This window comes from Pseudorasbora parva, chromosome 16, assembly GCF_024679245.1.
Source record: "Pseudorasbora parva isolate DD20220531a chromosome 16, ASM2467924v1, whole genome shotgun sequence".
Lineage (NCBI taxonomy): Eukaryota > Metazoa > Chordata > Actinopteri > Cypriniformes > Gobionidae > Pseudorasbora > Pseudorasbora parva.
In genome coordinates this window covers 34,741,416-34,764,258 of record NC_090187.1, presented here as the reverse complement: position 1 = coordinate 34,764,258, position 22,843 = coordinate 34,741,416, and the positions used below count along the sequence as shown (strand labels likewise).

The 22,843-nt window shown below is 35.7% G+C and overlaps 3 protein-coding genes across 3 annotated transcripts; 2 read left to right on the top strand and 1 right to left on the bottom strand.

The window, feature by feature from the left end:
- Positions 1-161: 161 nt before the first annotated feature.
- ints14 (integrator complex subunit 14) lies at positions 162-6,021 on the top strand. The gene is made up of 12 exons (XM_067420475.1): positions 162-234; positions 610-885; positions 1,016-1,123; positions 1,724-1,879; positions 3,092-3,210; positions 3,327-3,469; positions 3,658-3,750; positions 4,186-4,330; positions 4,545-4,678; positions 5,079-5,197; positions 5,294-5,359; positions 5,525-6,021. Exons 2-12 carry the CDS (start codon positions 664-666, stop codon positions 5,777-5,779), a joined length of 1,560 nt encoding a protein of 519 aa, XP_067276576.1. The 5' UTR covers positions 162-234; positions 610-663; the 3' UTR covers positions 5,780-6,021.
- A 2-nt stretch (positions 6,022-6,023) lies between these two features.
- On the bottom strand, positions 6,024-13,052 carry hacd3 (3-hydroxyacyl-CoA dehydratase 3). The gene is made up of 11 exons (XM_067420476.1): positions 12,842-13,052; positions 10,289-10,331; positions 10,131-10,204; positions 9,833-9,997; positions 9,706-9,754; positions 9,507-9,617; positions 9,121-9,248; positions 8,936-9,048; positions 7,833-7,939; positions 7,594-7,725; positions 6,024-6,735 (listed from the first exon to the last, which is right to left on the bottom strand). The coding sequence occupies exons 1-11, from the start codon at positions 12,920-12,922 to the stop codon at positions 6,659-6,661; spliced, it is 1,080 nt and encodes a 359-aa protein (XP_067276577.1). The 5' UTR covers positions 12,923-13,052; the 3' UTR covers positions 6,024-6,658.
- A 736-nt stretch (positions 13,053-13,788) lies between these two features.
- On the top strand, positions 13,789-16,351 carry ppcdc (phosphopantothenoylcysteine decarboxylase). The gene is made up of 5 exons (XM_067419789.1): positions 13,789-14,211; positions 14,778-14,873; positions 15,024-15,152; positions 15,229-15,397; positions 16,105-16,351. Exons 1-5 carry the CDS (start codon positions 14,062-14,064, stop codon positions 16,176-16,178), a joined length of 618 nt encoding a protein of 205 aa, XP_067275890.1. The 5' UTR covers positions 13,789-14,061; the 3' UTR covers positions 16,179-16,351.
- The last annotated feature ends 6,492 nt before the right edge of the window (positions 16,352-22,843 follow it).

Sequence of the window (22,843 nt, the reverse complement as noted above, 5' to 3'; positions counted from 1 at the left end):
ATAGACTTTAAACGGCATGGATCTACATTTGTAGGATTCTGTATAGCCTCTCTTTTGAAATTTTCTTTATTTTCCACTTTATTTTAAGAGAGTTTATTTTAGGATAGCCTACAACTTTTAAAAATCCCTTTCTCGCGCGTTCTTGACAAGGAACGAGTTGTCTCTCTTTTGTTTCCAGACGGTCCGCTTTTCACGCTGCACACTTGGTTAGAAAGAAGGGATTTTCAGCGATGGGTAAAATGTTAACATTTTATTGAAATATGCAAAAATTGGTATGCATGCCTACGAGTTGTATTCGGAAATATGAAGATCATATTATATTTAAAACTTTTATGATAATTGTATGTTTTCCTGTCACATTTAACGTGCGAACGATTGATTGGACACTGGCAATAACAGTAACTCACACCAGACTTTATTTACTTGTATAGTACATGTGGAAATTAAAAATATTTAAAAAAGCAATGTCTGCTGGTTTAAGCTGTTTTTTTTTTCAGCAGAATGTAACCATAACAAAGTCAGAGAAATTGTCTGTGTGGGTTCTTATTTATGTCCACCTCAGAAGCTTCTGTTGTAACACTAACACATCATGTTCCTGTTTTTCCACAGATATCTCAAGCGTTCATTCAGAAGTGTAAAGCGTAAAGAGAAGAATTTGCAAACATGCCTACTGTGGTTCTTATGGACTCGTCACTGTCCATGACACGACCGGTGTCAGTGGAGGGCAGTGAAGAGTTTCAGAGAAAGAACCTGGCTGTTCATGGACTGACCATGCTGTTTGAACACATGGCCACAAACTACAGAATGGAGTTTACTTCACTTGTCGCCTTCTCCTCGCTCTGGGAGCTTATGGTGCCATTCACCAGAGACTACAATACTCTGCAGGTAAAAACAGGCCAGGTGTCATGCTGTCTACATAAAATATAATGTAAATGCAGTAACTTAAACCTAATTATTCTAAGGATATGATAGGTGTCGAGGGTCTTATTGTTATCTCTCATTCATTGTTTTGCAGGAAGCCTTGAACAACCTTGAAGACTATGATAAAACCTGCCTGGAAGCTGCATTACAAGGTGTTAGTAATGTAGTACAGCAGGAGTGGGGAACCGCTTGCCCATGCCAGGTAAAACACAACCGAAATATAATTAACATTTAAAATAACTATTTGTATTTTAATATATTTAAAAATGTATTCCTGTGATGCAAAGCTGAATTTTCAGCATCATTACTCCAGTCTTCAGTGTCACATGATCCTTTAAAATAATCTAATATGCTTTTTTTGTGCATAAGAAACATTTCTAATTATTATCAATGTTAAAAACTGTTTTTGCTGCTAAATATTGATTCATGATATTTCATGGATTGTACAGTACAATGAAGTTGAAGATATGTTATGTGCCAAGATTTCTCAGCACTATGGCCAATTGATCTGTTCAGAAAAATGATAGGAGGGTTTTTTTGTTTTTATAATGATTGGTAGATTAATAAGGTAGTGGTTTAGCAGGGTGTCTAAACATTAAACATATAACTTTTTTATATAAAATAGTTTGTCCCATTACATTTTTCTAAAGATAGTATTATATATATATATATATATATATATATATATATATATATATATATATATATATATATATATATATATATATATAATGCTGAATTTGTGGCTTTGACTGCATTTACACTGTCAATTAGTGTTTGTTGTTTTAATGGTGGCCTATAGGTGGTGCTGGTTACTGATGGTGCACTGGGCATTGGTCGTGGATCTTTGCGTCAGTCCCTGCAAACTGTGAAACAACGCCTGGAGGACAAGAAATTCCCACTTCCTTTCCCATTCCCTTCCAAACTTTATGTCATGTGCATTGCCAATGCAGAGGAGGTACTTCAGTCTGTTTTCACTGTGTCATTACCATTGTTATTTTAATGTCATTGAGAAACTATAAAGTGGTCCAGGTATGATGTAAATGTGCAGGCCCAAATTCAGAAACGATATAGCATTTTAACACGTCCGGTTCCAACGTCCACAATTCAATGTTTTTTGAATAGGATTTTGATTAAATGGCTGAAATAAGGTCTGTGATGAACACAAGCTCAAGATTACATTTTATTCTACAACATAAAATACATCACATATCATTAATTTTTTAAGCTGTTACATATTTTGAAAAAGGCTTTGCTAACAAGTGGCTAAATGGGACTACAGAGGCTGTCTGGGAAATTTGAAACGTCATCACGCTGAACAGGTAAAACGCTCTGGGAAAGTGTTTGTCAGATAAAAACTGAAAGAGTTCTCAGAAACTTAGTCGTGGGACTTTGGTGTTGTTTTTTTAGCTTACCTTTAGCTTTTTACTTCTGGCAACTGCATTTAGGCTTTAAAATTCATAAAAGTTGTGTTCATCTGTAAAAAATTGTATACACAGTCATAATCTATAAGCCTATGAAAAAATCCTATTTGATGCTAGCTGCCGGTTGGCCTACAAAGTGACGTCATACCTGTACCACTCTATTATAGTGTTTATTAAAGGTATATTAGGCAATTTTGGAGAGGCTAGGAATAGCAAGCTACCTTTGAAATCCAAAGATCCCACCCCTCTCCCTTCAGAGCATCTCCATAGCCGCGCCTCCTCCAAAACACATGAAAGTACACAGCCAGAGTAGCGTCACTAGAGACGGTGTTAAAATACCTCATGTCTCAAAGCACATATTACAATAATAAGGAATGTAAACAACTTAAAGAGCTCTGACTTGTACCAACCACCCGACTGCTGCAGCATTGGTTGTGTTAGTTATAGAAATACATAATTTATTGCCTAAGGACAGCTCAGAGTATAACGTCATGGGTTGCCATCTCTTCAGGGACTCAGTGACTGTCTGTCTAGAACTCTGCATAACCTTAATGGAACACACTGATGCAAAATAGTGCCTACGCTACCTTTAATATTCAAAAAATATATATATTTTTTATAATTTCCATTTTAATTGTATTTTTATTAGATTAAGTCATCTTACATCATATTTAAATTATATAAATTAAGTAATATTTTCCTTTTATGTGCTTTAATCTGTTGTGTTATTTTGATGTCCCCTGAAGCTCCAAGCTACCGATGGTATGGATAACTTAGAGCAGCTAATTCATTTGAATGGCGGAGAGGGTCAGATATACACGATGGAGGGACCCCTTTGTCTTAAAAGTGTCCAGTCTATGTTTGGGTGAGGGATGTTTTACTTAAGGCATAAATACTACTAAATATGTTCTTGTATTTTAAGTGCACATTGTGGTTTAGGCAACATTTGGTAATAAAGAGCATCACTGCATTTGTTGGCAGAAAGCTGATTGACCAGGCGTACTCTCCCTTCCATGCGGTGCTGCGCTGTGGGAACCTGACCTCTGATGTGCAGGTCTTTCCCAGGCCAGAGCCCGTGATTATAGATGACGAAGTGGATCCCATGCCCAAAACTGTGCAAACAGGTATGACCACGAGATGAATATTTACAAAAGCATTTTATGTTAGCTGGTTTACTGTATATAATATTACGTTTAATGCGTTTTGCAGACAATAAATGTAAATAAATAAATTTTATTTTTATTTGTTGCTAATCATGCTAGATATGGAAATTAGTAATATTTATGCTACCTCATTGTGTTTATATATATAGACTTGGAGATCGTGGGTTTTATTGAGATTGGAGACATCTCCAGCCCTCCAGTTTTATCCAGGCACTTGGTCTTGCCCATCGCTGTGAACAAAGGTCAGTATAATTAAAACTATAAATAATTAACAAAATTAATGGTATTCCATAATTTCAGAAGTTTAAATAACTGAATGTTTATCAGCATTTAGACATTTTATTACCAATGGATTTGACTTTTCTAGTTATTTTAATTACTACTACAAATAGCAATTTCTACCCAAAAAAGTATTATTAAATATATTCATTATAAACATTTCCATGACTTTTCCGGGTCTAGAAATCACACATTTAAAATATCCTTGTATATATCTAGGTTTTCCAAAACCCAGAGAATCTTTGTTCATAAATACAAATTTTATTGAGGGCTCAAATAAAAATGGTAAATGGTTTTAGCTTATTTTAAAGCTGGTTTTGTCTTATTTTAAGCTATCTCACTTCCCACTTGATATATGGATATATCTATATATATAGGCATGTTCTTCTGATTTACAGAGGGGGATGAGATGGGTACAGGGACCACTGATGAGACAGAGGAAGAGACCTCCACAAATCAGATGGCTGGCAAAAGCCCGAACTTCTGCGTTCTTCTACATGGCAGCCTAAAGGTGGAGGGAATGGTGGCACTTGTACAACTAGGGTAAGGAGAAATATAAAAATATGTCTCTGCCTTTTCATAAACATTCTGAATTTGCAAATGTTAAACTTGCTTTTAGTGAATTGCATTGTCAGATGTAAGGAGTTTATTTTCATATTTATATATACATTTATATATTTTAGATAAATGATCTAGTTACTCTGAAGTAAAAGTTTTCCCTGTGTATAATTGCATTCCTCTATAATTCCTCTATCAGGCCAGACTGGTTTGGAATGCTTTATTCCCAGGCAGACAGTAAGAAGAAGTCCAATCTAATGATGTCACTCTTTGAGCTCGGCTCTGAGCCTCTGCCCTGGTTGGGCAGAATGTCACAGCTTGGACCTGCCTCAGGTAGAATGTTTTTGCTCAGTATTATTTAACTGCCACACATAAAAAGTCTGTTTAAATGAAATAAAAATGAACTGCATTGCACTGAATTATGCAGTGTGTGTAAGTAGTTAATAATTAAAACACAGAAACAAAAGAAGGTAACCTAGACGGTTCACCGAGTTCAGTTAGGAAACCTGTAGGTAAATACACAAGGGTCAGGGATAACGGTAGTACAAGACATTTGCATGATTAAATTTTTTTTTTTTCTCTCTCATGCTTTGCTTCCTTCTGAGACTAGCGATGTTCTCAGACTACATACACATGATAAAAACATTTGCTCATGGTTTTGCATAAGGTTTTGCTTACTGGCCAACGTTATAAATAACTATTCACTATGATTCTTTGTTTGCGTGACCTACAGATGCCGCTGAAAATCCCTATGGTGAAGATGACAGTAAAAGTCCTTTTCCCATACAGCCGAAAAACAAGAGAAGCTATGCTCAGAATGTTACTGTCTGGATTAAAGCCAGTGGACTGCAGGTATACATCTGAACACTACTACAAATGAGATATTATCCGACAGGACACTGATTAAATGTCATCATAAATTAAACTTTTTAATAATCACATTTACAGACAGATGTACAGAAAATTCTCCGTAATGCAAGGAAATTGCCTGAAAAAACACAAACGTTTTATAAGGTGGGTATATAATTATTATGATTCAATTGTTTAATAAAGTGAATATGTATAATTTAATATATAAACATTAAAAAATTTAATTTAAGAATATCATGGGCTGATATATGACCCTTTTAATTAGTTAAAATACGTTTTTGTATGACATTTGTATTTTCATCACTGCAGGAATTGAACCGTCTTCGGAAGGCCGCTCTCGCCTTTGGTTTCTGGGAGCTTCTGAAGAGTATGGCTGAACTTCTAGAGCGAGAGTGCACTCTGCTGCCTGACTCCGCCCACCCTGATGCCGCCTTCCAGCTGTCACACGCTGCCCAGCAGCTTAAACTGGCCAGTAGCGGAGACTCTAAATACGCGGCCTTTGAACACAACATCACCCCTATGCTCACTGATTTCTCAGGTGGAGGAGGGGCTGAGAGAATATAGAAAATGGAGGAACAATACTCAACGGACAACTACCAGATCAGTTACACAGGAATGTACCTTTATCTAAAAACTATCCAAGGAAAAGGGGTAATTACAGCTGGATAACAAATGTTTTAGTAGTGCCACAAAGGTTGGAAGGATATGAAATGAGAGGAAACCTTGGACTTTAAGACAAATTATGACATTGAGCACTCAATTTGAGGAAGGAAAAAAATCAGGTTTTCCAAGAAAATGCATTTTCTAATTTTCTAACACTGACTAATAGAAACCTGTCTGTAGTTTATGTTTAATGATAGTCATCTGAAAATCTATGTTTTGTTTCATGGAAATTTAATTAAATGTTTTCAGTTGCATTTACACATTCATGTCCAGAGCCGACATGTGACTTGAATGCTTCATGAGGTTTTCCCTGAGGTTAATGATCTGTCTTGTTGTTAGCAGTGCTTTGTGCTAACAGAAATGACTATTACAACATATCTAAGGGAATGACAGGAAGATAAAACCTTGCTTGCGTTTCAGTCAAGTAAGCCTGTCATCACACAGCTAATCTACATCATCAAACACGCAAACAATCTAACTGCAAACATACTGCATATAGATGAAATTTATAAATACCTTAATGGTCCTGCTTAGAATTATTTTGGTACGATCTTTTTTTCCTCTAGTGTTCTTTAATAATTTAACTCCTCTACAGCTAAGTCCTGGTCAGGTCACCATTAGTATTTTAGTATTTAGAAAGTAAATGCACTTGAGTTGTTGGCTGAAAGAGGAGAGATTTTGCCTCAGCAATGACAAGAGGGCAAATATTAAGAGAGAAAATGGAGGTGACAAAAGAAAAGAGAGATACAAGAGAAATAAAGCATGTGGCATCGCTTCCCCTCAGTTAGCCTTCCTCTTTTTGGTGCGAAACCGTCGTCTCCTTTGCTTGTAGAGGTGGCGGAAGTTGATGAAGAGGCCTGAAATTACAAACAATTGAATAAAATGTCTATTTGGAGAGAGAACCCTACAGCTCTATTTTAACGGTCTAAAGCACACGGCGAAAGTGCACTTGGGGCGTGTCGGAATCCACTTTTGCTAGTTTAACGACAGGAAGAAATGGTTGCCCTGCCATGCACATGGTCCAAAAGGGTTGTACTTAATCTCTTAATGAGTCATGGGTGTGTTTTGGGCATAACACAATAAACCAATCAGAGTTTCATCTCCCATTCCCTTTAAAAGCCAGTTGCACTCACACCATGGCAGATTCGCTATTTAAATGGTGGAATATAGACACCCTCAACCTGACGAGTCAGTTTAAATGCATGTCTGTATTGCCACGATTGGTTAAATAAGTAGCCAATTTCATTCGTTATTATTGCAAATAGGTAATTCTGATACATGCAATGAATATCCATTATGACATGTAGGCATTTTTGTCTTTACATACATAATCTTTTACATTGTAATCCTTTTATTTTTAATATTTAAAAATTGTTGTGTGCTGCTGCACGTCCCTGTGTGTGTAATAAGTACCTAACCACCTGCCTAGAGGCAGATTACACGCTGTTTAAATAAAAAATACTGACTTTAGACCAGGTTTTTGTTGGCCAGTGGCGCAGTCTTTTTCAGATGCCTCAAAATAGCAGTGTCAACAATTTGCCTGAACACGCCTTGTTTTCAGACCAGCACGCCTATGGATGCGAGAGCATTTGCTATTTAAACAACATGATAACTGCATTGAGCTGAAACTAGCAAAAAACACTTTGTGTCTCATTGTGCCGAATGTATGATAGAGTCCCTAGTTTCATTTGTAGCATGTATTTTGTGGAGCTTACCCAGAAACATGAGCACCAAGTAGAGCTGCAGGATGTAGGAAAAGCTAAGCGACATGCCAATTGCTTTAGGCAGAGGAATACTGAGGAGTTTGGTTTCATCAAAGATCGGGATGGACTGGATCACCGCCACAGCTGATCACAACATAAAAGAGCATAAGAAAAGCTCAGTTCTCACATCTCATGAACAGACCATCATGATTTTTTACTTATGATAGGGGCTAGTTTACAGATACACACACCTTCAGCCAGCACTCCAAGAGGGTACAGCGGTATCCATATGGTGTATCTTAACCAAGTCAACAACTTCCATTCCGTATCAATGCAGGCCAACATGTAGAAAGGATACCTATGGTACAGATATATAAAAAAAAATTATCCAAAAGAAGTCACTTAGAGGATCAAGCTGTATGGCTCAATATACAATTCTGTCTGGATTTGGTAAGAAAGAGTATTTTAATATTTTTGAAAGAAGTCTCTTAAGCTGAAAAAGTCTGCATTTATGAGATCAAAAGCTGAATTTTCAGCATCATTACTCCAGTCTTCAGTGTCACATGATCCTTTAGAAAACATTCTAAGATAATGATTTGCTACTTAGAAGGCATTTCTGATTATCAATGTTGAAAACTTAATATGTTTGTGGAAATTGTGATACTTTTTTAAAAGGATTCTTTGATGAATGGAAAGTTTAAAAAAGCAGCATTTGAAAAACAAAAAATTGTCTATATAATGTACAGTAGGGTTTATTATTTATTTTAATAAAAATACTTTATTCAACATTCGAAACTGCTGCAGATATGTATTCTCGTTTATGTTGCTAATTACATTGCTTTTAAACACAGTTCTGAGCAGTGTGGCATTTCACGACTGGCACACGGATGTGTGTCTTATAGTGATATGTTGTGTGAGGCCACAGGAAGAAAGCTATTTGTTTTATCGCAATAAGGAAAGAAGTGTAGAAACACTGCGGCTGTAAACCACACACAAAACATAACTGCTGAAAGAGCAAAAACCATTAGCCTCAAAGACCAAGGCAACTTAAAAGGATACAGGTTAAACCTCTTTCTAATATCGTTTGTATTCTGTAATTATGATTTAGATTCTGAATTTCAGTATATTTAGTAAAGATAAAATGCTTACTTTAACAAACTAAGGAGAGCATATGTACAAGGTTGAATTACTAGTAACATCTGGCCCATACACAGGGGATATCCTGCAGATAAAGATATTCAAACTACACCAGAACACCAACTCCTACATTTCCTCACCACTAGCAGAAACTGCTTTAAATAAACATGATACAATCAGAGCACACATTTAACATACTAAAAATGTACATAATTACCTGAATATCTCAATCATACTCCACAGATAGAAGACAAAGAAGACCACTGGCTTGTTCTGCATATCCTCTAAGCTACCAAATATGACAAAAAGGATGAAGTTCCTCCCCATCACCTTTAACAAGAGACATTGAAATTAATTCAATATTCAAAAAAGCTACTAAAGCATGGCGTGCACTAGGCATACCTGAATGAAAGCAGGCATGACTCCAGTCTTAACCAACCCCACAGCAGGATTGATAACTTCCATTATTGCCAGCATCTGACAGAAGTACATCACGTCGGCAATAGTATGAAATGTGTCGTAGAATGAATCTGTTGAGTTGACAAAAAAACTGTAAGGACCATACTGAACACTCAGTTTTCACACTTTAGACAACCACTTCAAACCAAACTAACAAACTGTTTGTGAAGCTGACTCAGGCATGTGACACTTCATGTGCAATGAGATGTATATAAACACAGACATTTGCATTCAAATGATTCATTTGCAAATTCAAATGAAATGCATTTCCTGACAGTGACAAACAGAAACGCATCTTTATTCTTCTTACAAAAAAAAAAGAGACTAACCTTGCCCAAGTATGAACAGACGTACAGTCATGTTGACAAAGATCCAGGAATAGCCGAGGAACTGGACCAAGTTGTACATAAAGAGAAAACCTTTTTTCAAGCCAAGAAAAGCTGCACAAAACGGAGTAATAAATGCACGGTTATTATTTGGTAGGCTGACCCAATGTGTTTACACTCGTAGAATAAGAAATATACTCACGGTCCTTACGAACCCTTGACTCGATGCTGACTTTGTTTATTTTCTCTTCCTGTGAGCAGAAAACAGCAGTTTAACACATCAAACTGTGAAGCTCCTCAAGTATAACTTAAATAGTAAACCTCTTTACCTTCTCTCTGAGCTCCATTTCTGCATCTGACTCATCCAGCCAGCGGTCAAAATCGGGGGCTAAAAACAGAGGCTTCTTCTCCTGCTTAGTGAGCCGATCCCACCAGACGTGCTCTTGCTTCTTTACCGTGATATTCACCTGCCGCTGGGTGGATTTGTGCTTCACCTGTGGACACAAACATCTTCATGTGGTTCCAACATAAACAACAGAACATAGCAGCAAATCTTCATTGCTCAAGCAAACAATTTACATAGAAGTGTTTTTTGTGTGCATGTGTGTAAATGAAGGTGGCTGTTACCTCAGGCCTAACCAGTTTTAGGAATTCCAGGCTGAATTCGTATTGATTTTCCCCTTTCGCTCCATGCCCTTGACCTAAAAAGAAAAAGAGCAAAATAAACACAAGTCACACAACTGAAGAGAAAGATTGTCCAGCTGATTGTTAGTTGTGAGATGTACCTCTGAAGTGAAGGATGTTCTCTTCTAAACCAATACTGAGATTCTGCGATAAGAGACAGAGCGGAAAAAAAGAAGTGTGAAGTTTCAAGCTCCTCCTCCCACTGCCTGTTATATCAGTACAATGCCTTCAAATGCATCAAGCAAAGAAATATTATAATATGTAGTTATAAAATAATAATAATGCATGAATGATTCACTGTTTCAGGCTTCCCACATTGACTTTAGTGCATTATTACTGGAAAACTATTTTTATTGTGATTACAATATTTGAAAATAATAGATTTAAAGTTTGGTGTACAAATAACTCTCAACCATGGGACTATATTATATTTTACAGGCCTTTTACAGGAATTCTTTTCATGAGGTTTAAATAAGATCTTCTTTTATACCAAAGTTTACAAAGCTACTAAAAATGAATCTATGTATTATTTAAATTCATCCCCCAACAAAGTTTTTTCTTACTTTTAACGATAAAAGTGTGATTTCTAGACCATGAAAATTATTATTATGCAAAACTTTAATTGTATCAGGTATAAATTAAGTTATTAAAAAAAATCTTATCCAGTAAATAACAAACTGGAAAAGTCATGGTGCCTTTGAAAATTGTTGTGGACAATTGGGGGAGTAAAAAAGGTTAAAGGGATAGTTCACCCAAAAAAGAAAATGTGATGTTTATCTGCTTACCCCCAGAGCATCCAAGATGTAGGTGTGTTTGTTTCTACAGTAAAACACAAATAAATATTTTTAACTCCAACCATTGCTCGAATAATGCATTTCAATGGGGTGTTATTCTATTTCCAGTAAAAAACACACAGACATACGAATCCATATTAAACCTTGTGGCTCGTGGTGACACATTGATGTCTTAAGACACAAAACGATCGGTTGTGTGAGAAACCGAACAGTATTTATATAATTTTTCACCTCAAATACAACACTATGTACAAAAGCCGAGATCGCACCATCACTTCTGGCAAGTGAGCTCAAATGTACAAGATACAGTGCATCTCAATGGGATACAAGCGGCAGAAGTGATCTCTTGTGAGCAACTTTACGCCATATAGTGTAATTTGACCTGATGTGCATAGTGTTGTATTAAAGGTAAAAAATTATATAAATACTGTTCGGTTTCTCACACAAACCAAGCATTTCATGTCTTAAGACATCAATCTGTTGCCACAAGCCACAAGGTTTAATATGGATTTGTATGTCTATTTGTTTTTTACTCTCATAGTGGCTCTCATAGAAATACACACCATTGACATGCATTATATGAGCAACGGTTGGAGTTAAAAATCTTAATTTGTGTTCTACTGAAGAGACAAACACACCTACATCTTGGATGCCCTGGGGGTAAAAAGATAAACATCACATTTTCATTTTTGGGTGAACTATCTCTTTAAAGGGACAGTTCACCCAAAAAATTTGAATTACCCCATGATTTACTCATGTCATCCTAGGTGTATATGACATTATTCTTTCAGACGAAAATCAGAGTTGTATTAAAAATACCCTTGCTCTTTCAAGCTTAATAATGGCAGTGAATGGCTGTTTCTGTTTTGAAGTCCATAAAAGTTAATTTATTTATCATAAAAGTGCTCCACACGGCTCCGGGAGGTTAATAAAGGTCTTCTGAAGTGAAGCGATGCATTTGTGTAAGAAAAATATCCATATTTAAAACTTTAAAAACTGTTCTCAGAAGGCCTTTATTAACCTCCTGGAGCCATGTGGAACATTTTTATGATGGATGGATGCACTTTTATGGTCTTCAAAAAAGAAACAGCCATTCACTACCATTATAAAGCTTGGAAGAGCCAGGACATGTTTTAATATAACTCTGAGTGTCATAATCACCTAGGATGGCTTGAGTAAATCATGGGCTAATTTTGAACTACCGCTTTAATTACATGGCCAATTAAAAAGTGTCTAAAGTTATGTTTTGGCATATGTTATACTTTTATTTTGTCCTTCTGAGTTATATGGAGACATGGGAAAATAATATAATAGTTTTCTTAGAAGTACCATACACAAATATATTTTTGCATAAAGGGGTGTCATAGAAATCTAATTAGTACACCACAGCAATACCACCTTTGTTCCAGAGCTCTCAGTTGCCAAATACTATTCTATTCTCTATCATTATCTGACAGGACAGGTCAAACATGCTTTATCATGCCCTGAGAAAGCAATGAGGGGGGAAGGGGGCACTTGCTCCTCCTGTGTCAGAACCTGGATTGTAAATAAAACATGCCCTGCCATTGTAACTGAGCCAGGTGGCTAGTGGTCTACTAGGATCAAGTCCTGGTCTCCCTTTCCGTAATCTTCATCTTTATTCATTGTGATCTAGGCTTGATGCAAGCCCTGTCATCAGACCTACCGAAAATAATGCTATTCAAAGGAATATCAACATAACACCATCCAGTTTTAGTGTTCTGTTACCTACTATCTTGATTTGCATAAATATTAAATGCAATAAATGCGAACAGTAAAAAATAAGATATAAATGATTTGCGAGTTATGATATAACTGCCCCCCAAAGCAAGTTTTTCTTACCTGTGCATCACTGATCTCCACTCGCAGGTATATCTCCCCATGCCGCTGTGCCCAGTACACGTGAGGTGTGAGAGTCTGCATTGCAAATATTCACATTAAAATGTGTGTTACTCAGATTTAACAATGAATGAGAGGCTATGTAAATCTTGCAACAAGCAGCCGGAAGACGTTTCCACGGATTCTGTCATTTGTCCAGAATATTCTTCGAATGCGCGTGCGCGCACGTGTACGCAACACTCTCCGCCCACTTTTTTATCTAAAACTCCTCAATAATAAGTTCTAACCCTTGAACCGAACCACACAGCCATGATACGAATACAATTTCAAACACTGATTTAAAGAAACCTAGCATTTGAAAATCGGCACAAGTCTATGAAGTCTTTTATGGGCCATTGAACTACGCTGCCCATAATGCACTGGAAATGACGTAATCGAAAAACGAACGACTGTGCAATATTGACAACATAACCAAGGCGAAAAAGACTTTAGACTGCTGTAAAGCCTTGAAATTGTATCCTTTATAAGGACCTTTGTATTTATTTTGTAACTATAAATATGGATTTGATTTCAATACCCCTGTGTATATAGGTATTCATCCTTTTGTTGTACATTCTAATTAGTTTATTTGTATTATTGTTACTACTTTTTTCTCTTGCTGTTATTAATGCTGTTCTGTGCTTAATTTCTGTTATTAATATAAAAATAGAAAAAAATAAACAAAATAAATTAATAAAATGTTCAATGCGAAAAATTCAATTGAACTATGACTGTATAGACTTTTATTATAAGCATGAGATGCAGTATATAATATAATTATTCGTCACGATGTTTTAAGCAAAGTTGAAATTATATTTACTTTCATAGATAAAGGCAAAATTCTCTTAAATGTACAAACATTATCCGTTTGTTTCATATAGAGCATGTTACTGTGTACACTTCCAGCCATCGACGGCGCTGTGACGTCGCGTTTGCTCCCCAGTGTTTGCGGAAGAAGACAAAAACAAAACCTGAAGTATGAGCGACGGTTAAAGTGCACGGACTCTAAACACTGCTCATTAAATGTGCAATTCAAGTGTTCAGTTAAATTCCTCGTCCCGTACTAGAATTTAAATATGAGTGCTACAGATATCATGCAGTACAAAAGAGATGCTTTAGCAAGGGGGAGTTAATCAAATAGAAAAAGTCTGTATAGTTCACATGAAGATTGTTATTTTTGTATAATGCAGCAGATTTCCGAATCTAATCCATCTAATCATATACTAGACTTGCAAACAAATAGTACAGGGTTTAATGTTCTGGTCGGGTTGACTGGCAGTGTAGCTGCACTCAAAGCGCCTTTGTTGGTAACACAACTACTTGAGATTCCAGGGGTAAGTGTATTTATATTCCGACAGTTCAAACTGTGCATGATTTAAGATGACAGAGCCACTGCTGTCGCCGAGTTCATCATGTCCTCCAATGTCATTTTCATTTCATATTTCACATATTTGTCCACCAGAGAGTGCTATTTTTTTAAACGATGCCAGTCATTTTTATTATGAATAACTTGCATATCTTGATTTATTGAATAAATAATCAACTCAAAATTAGAAATCATATTGGTTTTGTTTGATCACAAAATAAAATGTAAAAAAAGTTAGTGGATGTTGCCATTTTTGGCAATTTATTGTTATTTATTTTAATTTATTTTATTTATTTGTGTTATTTATTTGGCTTACAAATACATTTACCATATTTATTTATTTATATGATTTACACAAATAAATAACATTTGATGAAATAAAAAAAAAAGTTTTTAGTCCTCTTCATACCTTATTGTGAATTTTTAATGATTTTAAGTGGTCAGTTATGAGTCGAGGTTAAAAGATGATATACATTTTATAGACATTTTTTAAGGTTAGACAGAATTTTTTTTCTTTTCTGTTCTGTTTTCTAGGTTGATGTACGTGTGGTCACCACAGACCACGCAACTCATTTTTACGATATCAATGAAGTCCCTGTTTGTGTGTATAGAGATAAGGATGAGTGGGAGGTGAGTACAGCCTTTAAAGAGGAAGAGATGCATTTTCTCTAATCAAACAACAATATATTGTTTCCTGCTGTGACGTTAAATCTAAAAATTGACCCGATAAGAGAGTTTTCTTTGGAAATATGAAAGGCTTTTGTTATATTTCTATGCTAGATGTGGACAAAGCGCTCTGACCCTGTTCTACATATCGAACTTAGACGTTGGGCAGATCTTTTAGTGATTGCTCCACTGGATGCCAACACACTTGGCAAAATTGCCAGTGGAATATGTGACAACCTTTTGGTAGGTAATGGGAATTTTGGATTTTGTTTTAGATGTATTATTATATAAGTATGCTTACCCATTTTGTTGATGACAGACATGTGTGGTGCGGGCCTGGGACAGCAGCCGTCCTTTGCTCTTCTGTCCTGCTATGAACACAGCCATGTGGAAGCATCCTGTCACTTCACAGCAAGTGGCCACACTTAAAGGCTTTGGCTATGTTGAGATACCATGCATTGCTAAAAAACTTGTCTGTGGAGATGAAGGTACCTTCCAAGAAGGTTTTTTTTATTGTTGTTGTTTTTTTTTACGAGGTAATTGCATTGATAAGGGAGATTGAATGCCCCACACGTCAGTGTGTGAAAATCACTCATGCATTATTTGTTAACTGAAGATCAAACAGATGTTATCTGACAGGCTTTAATTAGCATACTCCTAAAGATTTAAAAGGTTAGTTCACCAAAAAATGAAATTTCTGTCATTAATTACTCACCCTCATGTCGTTCCAAAAAAGTAAAACCTTTTCCGTTCATCTTCGGAACACAAATTAAGATATTTTTGTTGAAATCCGAAAGGGTTTTTGAACATCCATACAGCAATGTAATTAACACTCGGAAGGCTCAGAAATGTAGAAAAGCATAGTTAAAACCATCCATGTGTCAACTTTATTTTATGAAACGATGAATATACTTTCTGTGTGCAAAAAAACAAACAAAAATAACGACTTTATTCAGCAATCTCTTCTAGTCTGTGTCAGACTTTTAGGCTATTGATGCAGTGTCATTGCTGTCTATTTGAGGTCAGAAAGCTCTTGGATTTCATGTTTATAAGATGAACGAAGGTCTTATGGGTTTGGAACAAGATGAGGGTGAGTAAATAATGACAGAATTTTCATTTTGGGGTGAACTAACCCTTTAATAAATAAATGTTTCTTGTGTTTTGGCCCCTCATTCCAACCTCTGTATCTTCACAGGTAAAGGTGCCATGGCAGAGGTTTCAACTATTGTTGAAACTATCAAACAACACATCCAGAACCGTCCTGAATGATCTCAGACTAAACATACCAGGGCCGGCGGGCAGGGACACAAGGTTATCCAGACATTGCTATTATTATTATTATTATTATTATTTGTGCTCAATCTTCTATTACATTTAACCTGTACTTTGCAATGAAAAGCTGGCATAGCATTTAGAATCAAATAAATATTATTTTTCTGTCATTTATAGTTCTTTGTAGTGAATGTATTCATTACCGCCATTGATTTTGCAAAGAAATCTTAAATTGTTCTTTCTATATTGAAAACGTCCCTTTTTATTAAGTGCCACATTTCAGCTTAGCTGAATGTCATTATTGTTTAATCTTTGGATCTCTTGGAAAAGAAAAAAAATCCAAGGCAACTTAAAGTTATCTCTTAATAATTGTCCCAAGTAACACTACACTATTTTGTCAATCTAAAAGTCTAAATTTCTTATTCAGCCTATAAACTCCTCAAGACAATTTCTTGTTCAGCAAATGTAACATTTTAATACTTGAAGATAGAGACTTAATAGGGTTTCCGCAGGGTCTTTAAAAGCCTTAAATTGGCTTATGTGTTGAGTTCTAGGTCTTAAATCATTTTGAACAGGACTTAATTAGGGGTGTGCATGAATATTTAAAGGGTTACTTCAGCGATTAGCATATGGCTTTGTATCAGTAGAAACCCTGGAGTATATTCAAATTATTGTGCTTTCCCCCCTCATATCTCCCTGAGACAAGAGATTTATGCATTTTATTTCTGGAAAAATGTTTGCCCAAAGGCTAAAGACTACAGCCAGCAGAGGGAGCCATTTCCGCATGTTTTGAATCCGGGCATGGGGGATGGGAGATTACACTCAGAGCTCAGCTGGCAGCTACAGGCACTCATTTAAATGGAGCGATGGTGAGCAATGTAAGTCTTTTAACTTCTCAAATTAATTTCTATCAAAGTTAAGCTTGCAAAGGCATGAACTGAAACGCGCCAGACTGAACTTGCGTTGTGAATGTATGCCGCGAGTGTGGTCGCGATTACCTCAGGTCTCATCACTCCTGCAGTTAGTGCTCAGTGCTGTGAGACTCGCGCGGTGACTCACTCATTATATTGAACAGACACGTTCAGTTTTTAATTGTAGTGTCTTCTCTAACTCAGTCACAGTAATGAAGTAGGTGGCTTTGGGAATGGCCTCACAGGGCAGCGAAGCATTCTGGGAATTGTAGTCTTTCATCCCCATGGGACAAAAATACATTTTCTGTCCTTTCTCAGTTTAGAAGACACCAAATTCAAAAATAATTTCACATTTCTACTACATTGATGACTCAGTTTAAATACAGATTCATCTTCCCAGTGCTGAAGTACCCCTTTAAACTGTAATTAATATTAGGAAAAAAATGCAGTTATAACTAAATCCACTGGGTGGTGATAAGTTGATTGTATTTGATCTCACAATGTTGTCGTCTGCCATTGGAGTTACATAAAAACAATATAAACATGATAACCATACATGTGTAAGTGTATGTACATTCTGCACGATAACTGCCTCAGTTTGCTTTATTAGTGTTTTTAGCCTAATCGTAAGCCTGTTCAGAAATTGTGACAACAATGAATAAAAAAAATGTCTCTCATTTTTGAAAAATAATGTAATTTAAATAAGTTAATTTTATGAACCCAAATTTTTTAATATAATATTTTTGAAAAATGCCCATCCCTAGTCTTAATTTTTCCATGTCCATGTAACTCTACCTTAATGCTCAGTGAAATGATTCCACAGAACTTTAGAATGTGTGTGTGTGTGTGTGTGTGTGTGTGTGTGTGTGTGTGTGTGTGTGTGTGTGTGTGTGTGTGTGTGTGTGTGTGTGTGTGTGTGTGTGTGTGTGTGTGTGTGTATGCTTGTTGTTTTTTTGGGCTGTTGTATTTCTTTCTTCTTCGCAAGTCCAAATATAATTCACTCTATTACAACTACAAATGAGACCAACATGCATTGTATATCACAGCCAATATCTTTCTGATTGTACCACAGACATATAAAGCTGTTTTCATTCTTCAGCTAATAGTTCTCCAGTTCCTTGATTGTGGGAGCGAAGGCGAATCATAATTTTTTTCACCTGCCATCTTGCATAAACACCAAGGACCGGGCTTACTTATATTAAGTAATTGCCTATTGCTGTGATTTACTTGTAAGACTTTGGTCATATTTCCCACTCTAAGTAGGAAAACCTACCACCATCAAAATCTTTCCAATTATTTTGATCTTGTTTTATTTTGTATTAAATTAATGTTTTTATCGCTTGACATAAGTCTTAAATTTAATTTAAATTTGACTTGAAGCCTGCAGAAACCCTGTTATAGGACACTTAATATGTTAAAGGATCCATCCTATCCTTGTTTGTAAAGGATAAATCGTCCTACAAAGCAAACATTCAGAACCTCCAACACTGGACACACAAACCTCGAGAACGGTTACAACAAATGTAAAACGATGAGCTCTTAACATCACAACACAACTGGTAACTAACAATAATTACAAAACACCAACAAAAGTATAAATAAAGGTAGAAAACAGCAAAAGAATATTCCTATATACAGTTTATTCGTGCTGTAATGCATTTTGGGAACTCATAAGCCTTTGTTCAAAACGAAATTCCTTATTTGACTAGTTGATACATTTGGGGGGGGGGGGGGTTCAGTTGGTCTAACATAGGTTTTTATGGCCACATTTTTAAATATTTGTAACACAAAAGGTTCTGTAACCTTGAAAATAAGCGTTTTTGTCATTTAATGACACCAGGGCCATGTAACACTTATGACCAAAAATGCTTTTTAGTAGAATATTTTAAGGGCACAAAATTCCTGTTTGGTGTAGTTTACTTGATAAATGTATGTGTGTGTGACCTAGTTTTGGGATACATTTTCTGTCTGTGAACTCACACCTATAAGCGAGGGTCTCAGAGGTCGCGTGAGGGGCCTCTAACCGCAACAGTAGCAAGTGGTCATGAAAAGAGCCTCGGTTTGTACTAGGAGATACTGCTGCACTTAACACCTCCAAATATCTTGTTTTTTCAGATACATATCCTGTTTGCAGATTGCCGTTAGAAATGGGTTCCATCTATCATTCATATGTGGTTTGCCACCCACATTCTCGTTTGGTCAAGATGCACCAAAACCACAAGCATTGATACTATATCAATAGAAATGTGAAACATTTCTGTGCCCTAGTAAGATTTTCGAGGGGTAAAAAAAATCTAGGTTTAAAGAAAACATTAAAATATAATAACAATACTGTTTAATTTTTAAAAAATATAACAATCACTAGTAGTAATATAATGCGGCTTATGACAAAAAGATTTATGGCTTTGACCTTTTGACCTTTTGCCCGATTGAACTTCCGGGGTCACGGTCATGGAGGGGTTTCCGGTATGATTTATGACGTGACCTTTTGACCTTCCGGGGGTTCATGGGGATTAGGGGTATAATTTATGACTTGCCCTTTGACCTTCCGGGGTTGATGGGGATTACCGGTGTAATTTATGATGTTTTGACAGATGGTTTTATCCTTTGAAGAGGGTATGATATATATTTGTGACAGAAAGTTTTATCCTTTGAAGTTCGGGCTATCAGGACCCTCCTCCTCCTCTTTATCATGCTGTACTGTGAAAAAACTGTCAAGTGTATCTCACACAAGCATTCTCTTCTTTTCAAATAATATAAACGAAAATCTACCCCGCAAAAGTTGAATGTTTATAAAATAGTTTAATAAAAAACAATAATGAACCAACCATTTCAGTTTTAAATAAAATGGAGTCACAAAAAAAGCACTCATTTATAGAGCAATGTTTATAGAGTCGAAGTAAAAACACACTACTTATAAAGCAATACAATGTATGAAACGGTTCAAACAAAAATCATTTAGAGATATTATTTAGTAATATCATAATATTTAGAGAGTCTGCATCTAACATTCCACATCTTTTTTTTAAACAAAGTTCCCATACCATCCAGGCATCCTATTTCCTGAATGTCTCCCGACATCCTCTCTTACCATGGGCTGGGGTTTGTGGGTGTGTATTCCTGACACCTTGTTGCCATCCGCTACAGATCTCGCCTAATATATGGCACTATTCGTCACTTTTGAAACGTACCTCATCCGTGGGAGTTGGGCTATAGGGCCTCACAGGTCATGACACGCGTTAAATGTTTATAGAGTTGAAGAAAAAACATACTGCTTATGAAGCAACGCAATGTATGAAACGGGTTAAAAAAAAATCATCTAGAGATATTATTTAGTAATATCATAATCATAATATTTAGAGAGTCTGCATCTAACTTTCCACATCTTTTAAAAAATAATTAAAAAATTAATTAATTAATATAATTTATAAGCTGTTTTGTTCTATAAAATTAACTTTTCTCTATTTTAAATGAATAAAAACAAATGTTACTAAAATTATTTGAACACTTTTAGTTATAGTTTTAGCTAAGTATAATAATAAATATAAAAAATAAATAAATATAAAAATACCTTTCATTTTTAGAGAGTTGAAGAAGATAAAAAGCAAATAGTTTAAGCCAAAACACCCTCCGATCCTCCCAGAGTACTCCACTATGAAGCGAATGCTTCAGACCCTCTCTGAACGGGAGGGGTTAGAGCTGAGACTCTGTGCATCTTAACCGGTCATATCTTATACTACTACTACAATAGTCAAACATTTTATGGTGGCCGTGATCTAGGATTGTAAGTCGCATATGATTTTACTTTTCTTGCGTCTTCCAAACTGGTCTTCATCAGTGTGGAAACATACACTTTACATAAAATATACTATCAGTTATCTACTCAAAATGCGTAGAATTTTGAAAATATAACCATGTTGTTGAGACAGTTTGTCTGTTGGTCAACATGAACAGACTTTGGGAGAGCGGATGACGCTAGCAGGGAGATTGCCCTTTGACCCCAACGATTTTGCAGGCCCTGCAAGGTAGTCATTCATTTCAGTTGTTATTCACCAAAACAGCACAGAGTGAATCTTTAACATTTAAAATTGTGCATAAAAACCTTACAATTAAACTTACATTTAAAGATGGTACATGTCCCATGGATCTATATTTTACTTTTCTTAGTTCTACAAAGTTTCAATATCAATTAAACTCCTAGTTGAGGATAATGTTTGCTGCAATGCACACAACTGTAAGATACACTACATATGTAAGATAGCAAAATAAAACACTGTATGACACTAGTTTAAAATTTGAAGAAAAAGTTTACCAAATGCATCTACATATCCGTTGTGTTCTGACTCAAAGCCGTTAATTGGTACGTTTTGTTTTATAAAATGTACTTTTCCTATTTCTGCAAAGTTTCATGCTACTTTTACTAGCCTGATAAAAATGTAGTTAATACATTGTGAAACAAGACAATCACGCTACCAAATACATTTGATTTTAAGAAAAAGCAATGTTTTAAAATACAACTAAACAAGATTATTTTCTCTTTTGACAAACTATTAGAAAAAAATACTTTCTCTGTGATATTGGAATAGGCCTAGGTCTTTTTTAAGTATAACATCAGGCATGTAACAATCATGCGGTACAATGATCCAGATGAAGCTTCTTATCAAACAAAGACAATTATATTTATCTTTCACTTGTGAATATTTGTACGCTACTATCACACTTACCATTTTTAATAGTCTTTACTATTGCCTTACGCATCCCAATCCAGCTAAGTTATGCGTTATTTCAACTGTTTATGTCTTTTTCCTTTATTATTTTTGGCACAATTGAATCGATATCGATTAAAGCTTATCGTCATTGCTTCTTCCCTATACGGATACAATCCAAACATGTTCTTTGTAGGAATTATGTGGGACACAAAACTCTGCGTAAATTCAAGAGGCCTAGAGTAAGAAAGCAGTGACATTGTATAAGAAAAAGTGTCCGCTTTATTGCGATACGCATTTTTTCCCCCCATTGCCTATTCTTAGTCATATGATCAAGATTACTGTTCACATTTTATTTGCCCGGCGGTATTTGTTTTTAGGTAAAGATTCCTATCTGGTCGTTGTCAGTGCAAGTTTGTGCAAATCATTTTAAGCATTTTTACTAAACGTCTGACTAAACTTATTTGTTTTCTTTTGACAAACCTACATTTCAAACGATTCACCTCCAATGTTCCACAACCACAGGGAAAACATTTTGTTTTGCAACAATCCTGAAACCTAATCTTAGTGAATTTTTCTCACCTAGAACACAAAACTTTGTTCATACCAAACAAGTACGTTTTACACATGTTGACTATTTAACTATTTTTTGTAGGTATCATGACATTTTAGAGGAATTACAAAAATATTAAAACACCAAGAATCACAATGTTTGTTGATGATGTGATTGTCATATTTAGTTACATTTCAGATGACCGTTTTGTTTGTTGAAATTTTTTGGCATAGGCTCTTCTTTGAGCACCATCAACATTATAGGAATAAATGAAAATTAAGAAATGACACGACAGTCTTTCTATTTGACAGTGTTTGACTAAAGTGATATTTCTTTTCCTGTCACTACAGTCTCAGTCTCATCTACGATGAGGAATCACATGAACCGTCACCGTGAAAAGTAAGTCTGCTGTTCTACAGCTGAAACATATACGCCTGTTGCATTCATTAAAGTTTGCGCTTGTTAAACAAAGTTAGACTCCTCTTATAAAGG

What these genes read in the sequence shown, in the direction of transcription:
- ints14 (XM_067420475.1), top strand. Translation starts at nt 664, where the DNA reads ATGCCTACTGTGGTTCTTATGGACTCGTCACTGTCCATGACACGACCG. An exon ending in AGTGTCCAGTCTATGTTTGG is followed by an intron (nt 3,211 to 3,326) that starts GTGAGGGATGTT and finishes ATTTGTTGGCAG; the next exon opens with AAAGCTGATTGACCAGGCGT. An exon ending in ACAGCTTGGACCTGCCTCAG is followed by an intron (nt 4,679 to 5,078) that starts GTAGAATGTTTT and finishes CGTGACCTACAG; the next exon opens with ATGCCGCTGAAAATCCCTAT.
- hacd3 (XM_067420476.1), bottom strand. Translation starts at nt 12,922, where the DNA reads ATGCAGACTCTCACACCTCACGTGTACTGGGCACAGCGGCATGGGGAG. An exon ending in TCTTGGAGTGCTGGCTGAAG is followed by an intron (nt 7,726 to 7,832) that starts GTGTGTGTATCT and finishes TGTTGTGATCAG; the next exon opens with CTGTGGCGGTGATCCAGTCC. An exon ending in CTTGGTGCTCATGTTTCTGG is followed by an intron (nt 6,736 to 7,593) that starts GTAAGCTCCACA and finishes TTGTAATTTCAG; the next exon opens with GCCTCTTCATCAACTTCCGC.
- ppcdc (XM_067419789.1), top strand. Translation starts at nt 14,062, where the DNA reads ATGCAGCAGATTTCCGAATCTAATCCATCTAATCATATACTAGACTTG. An exon ending in AACTACTTGAGATTCCAGGG is followed by an intron (nt 14,212 to 14,777) that starts GTAAGTGTATTT and finishes TCTGTTTTCTAG; the next exon opens with GTTGATGTACGTGTGGTCAC. An exon ending in ACTTGTCTGTGGAGATGAAG is followed by an intron (nt 15,398 to 16,104) that starts GTACCTTCCAAG and finishes GTATCTTCACAG; the next exon opens with GTAAAGGTGCCATGGCAGAG.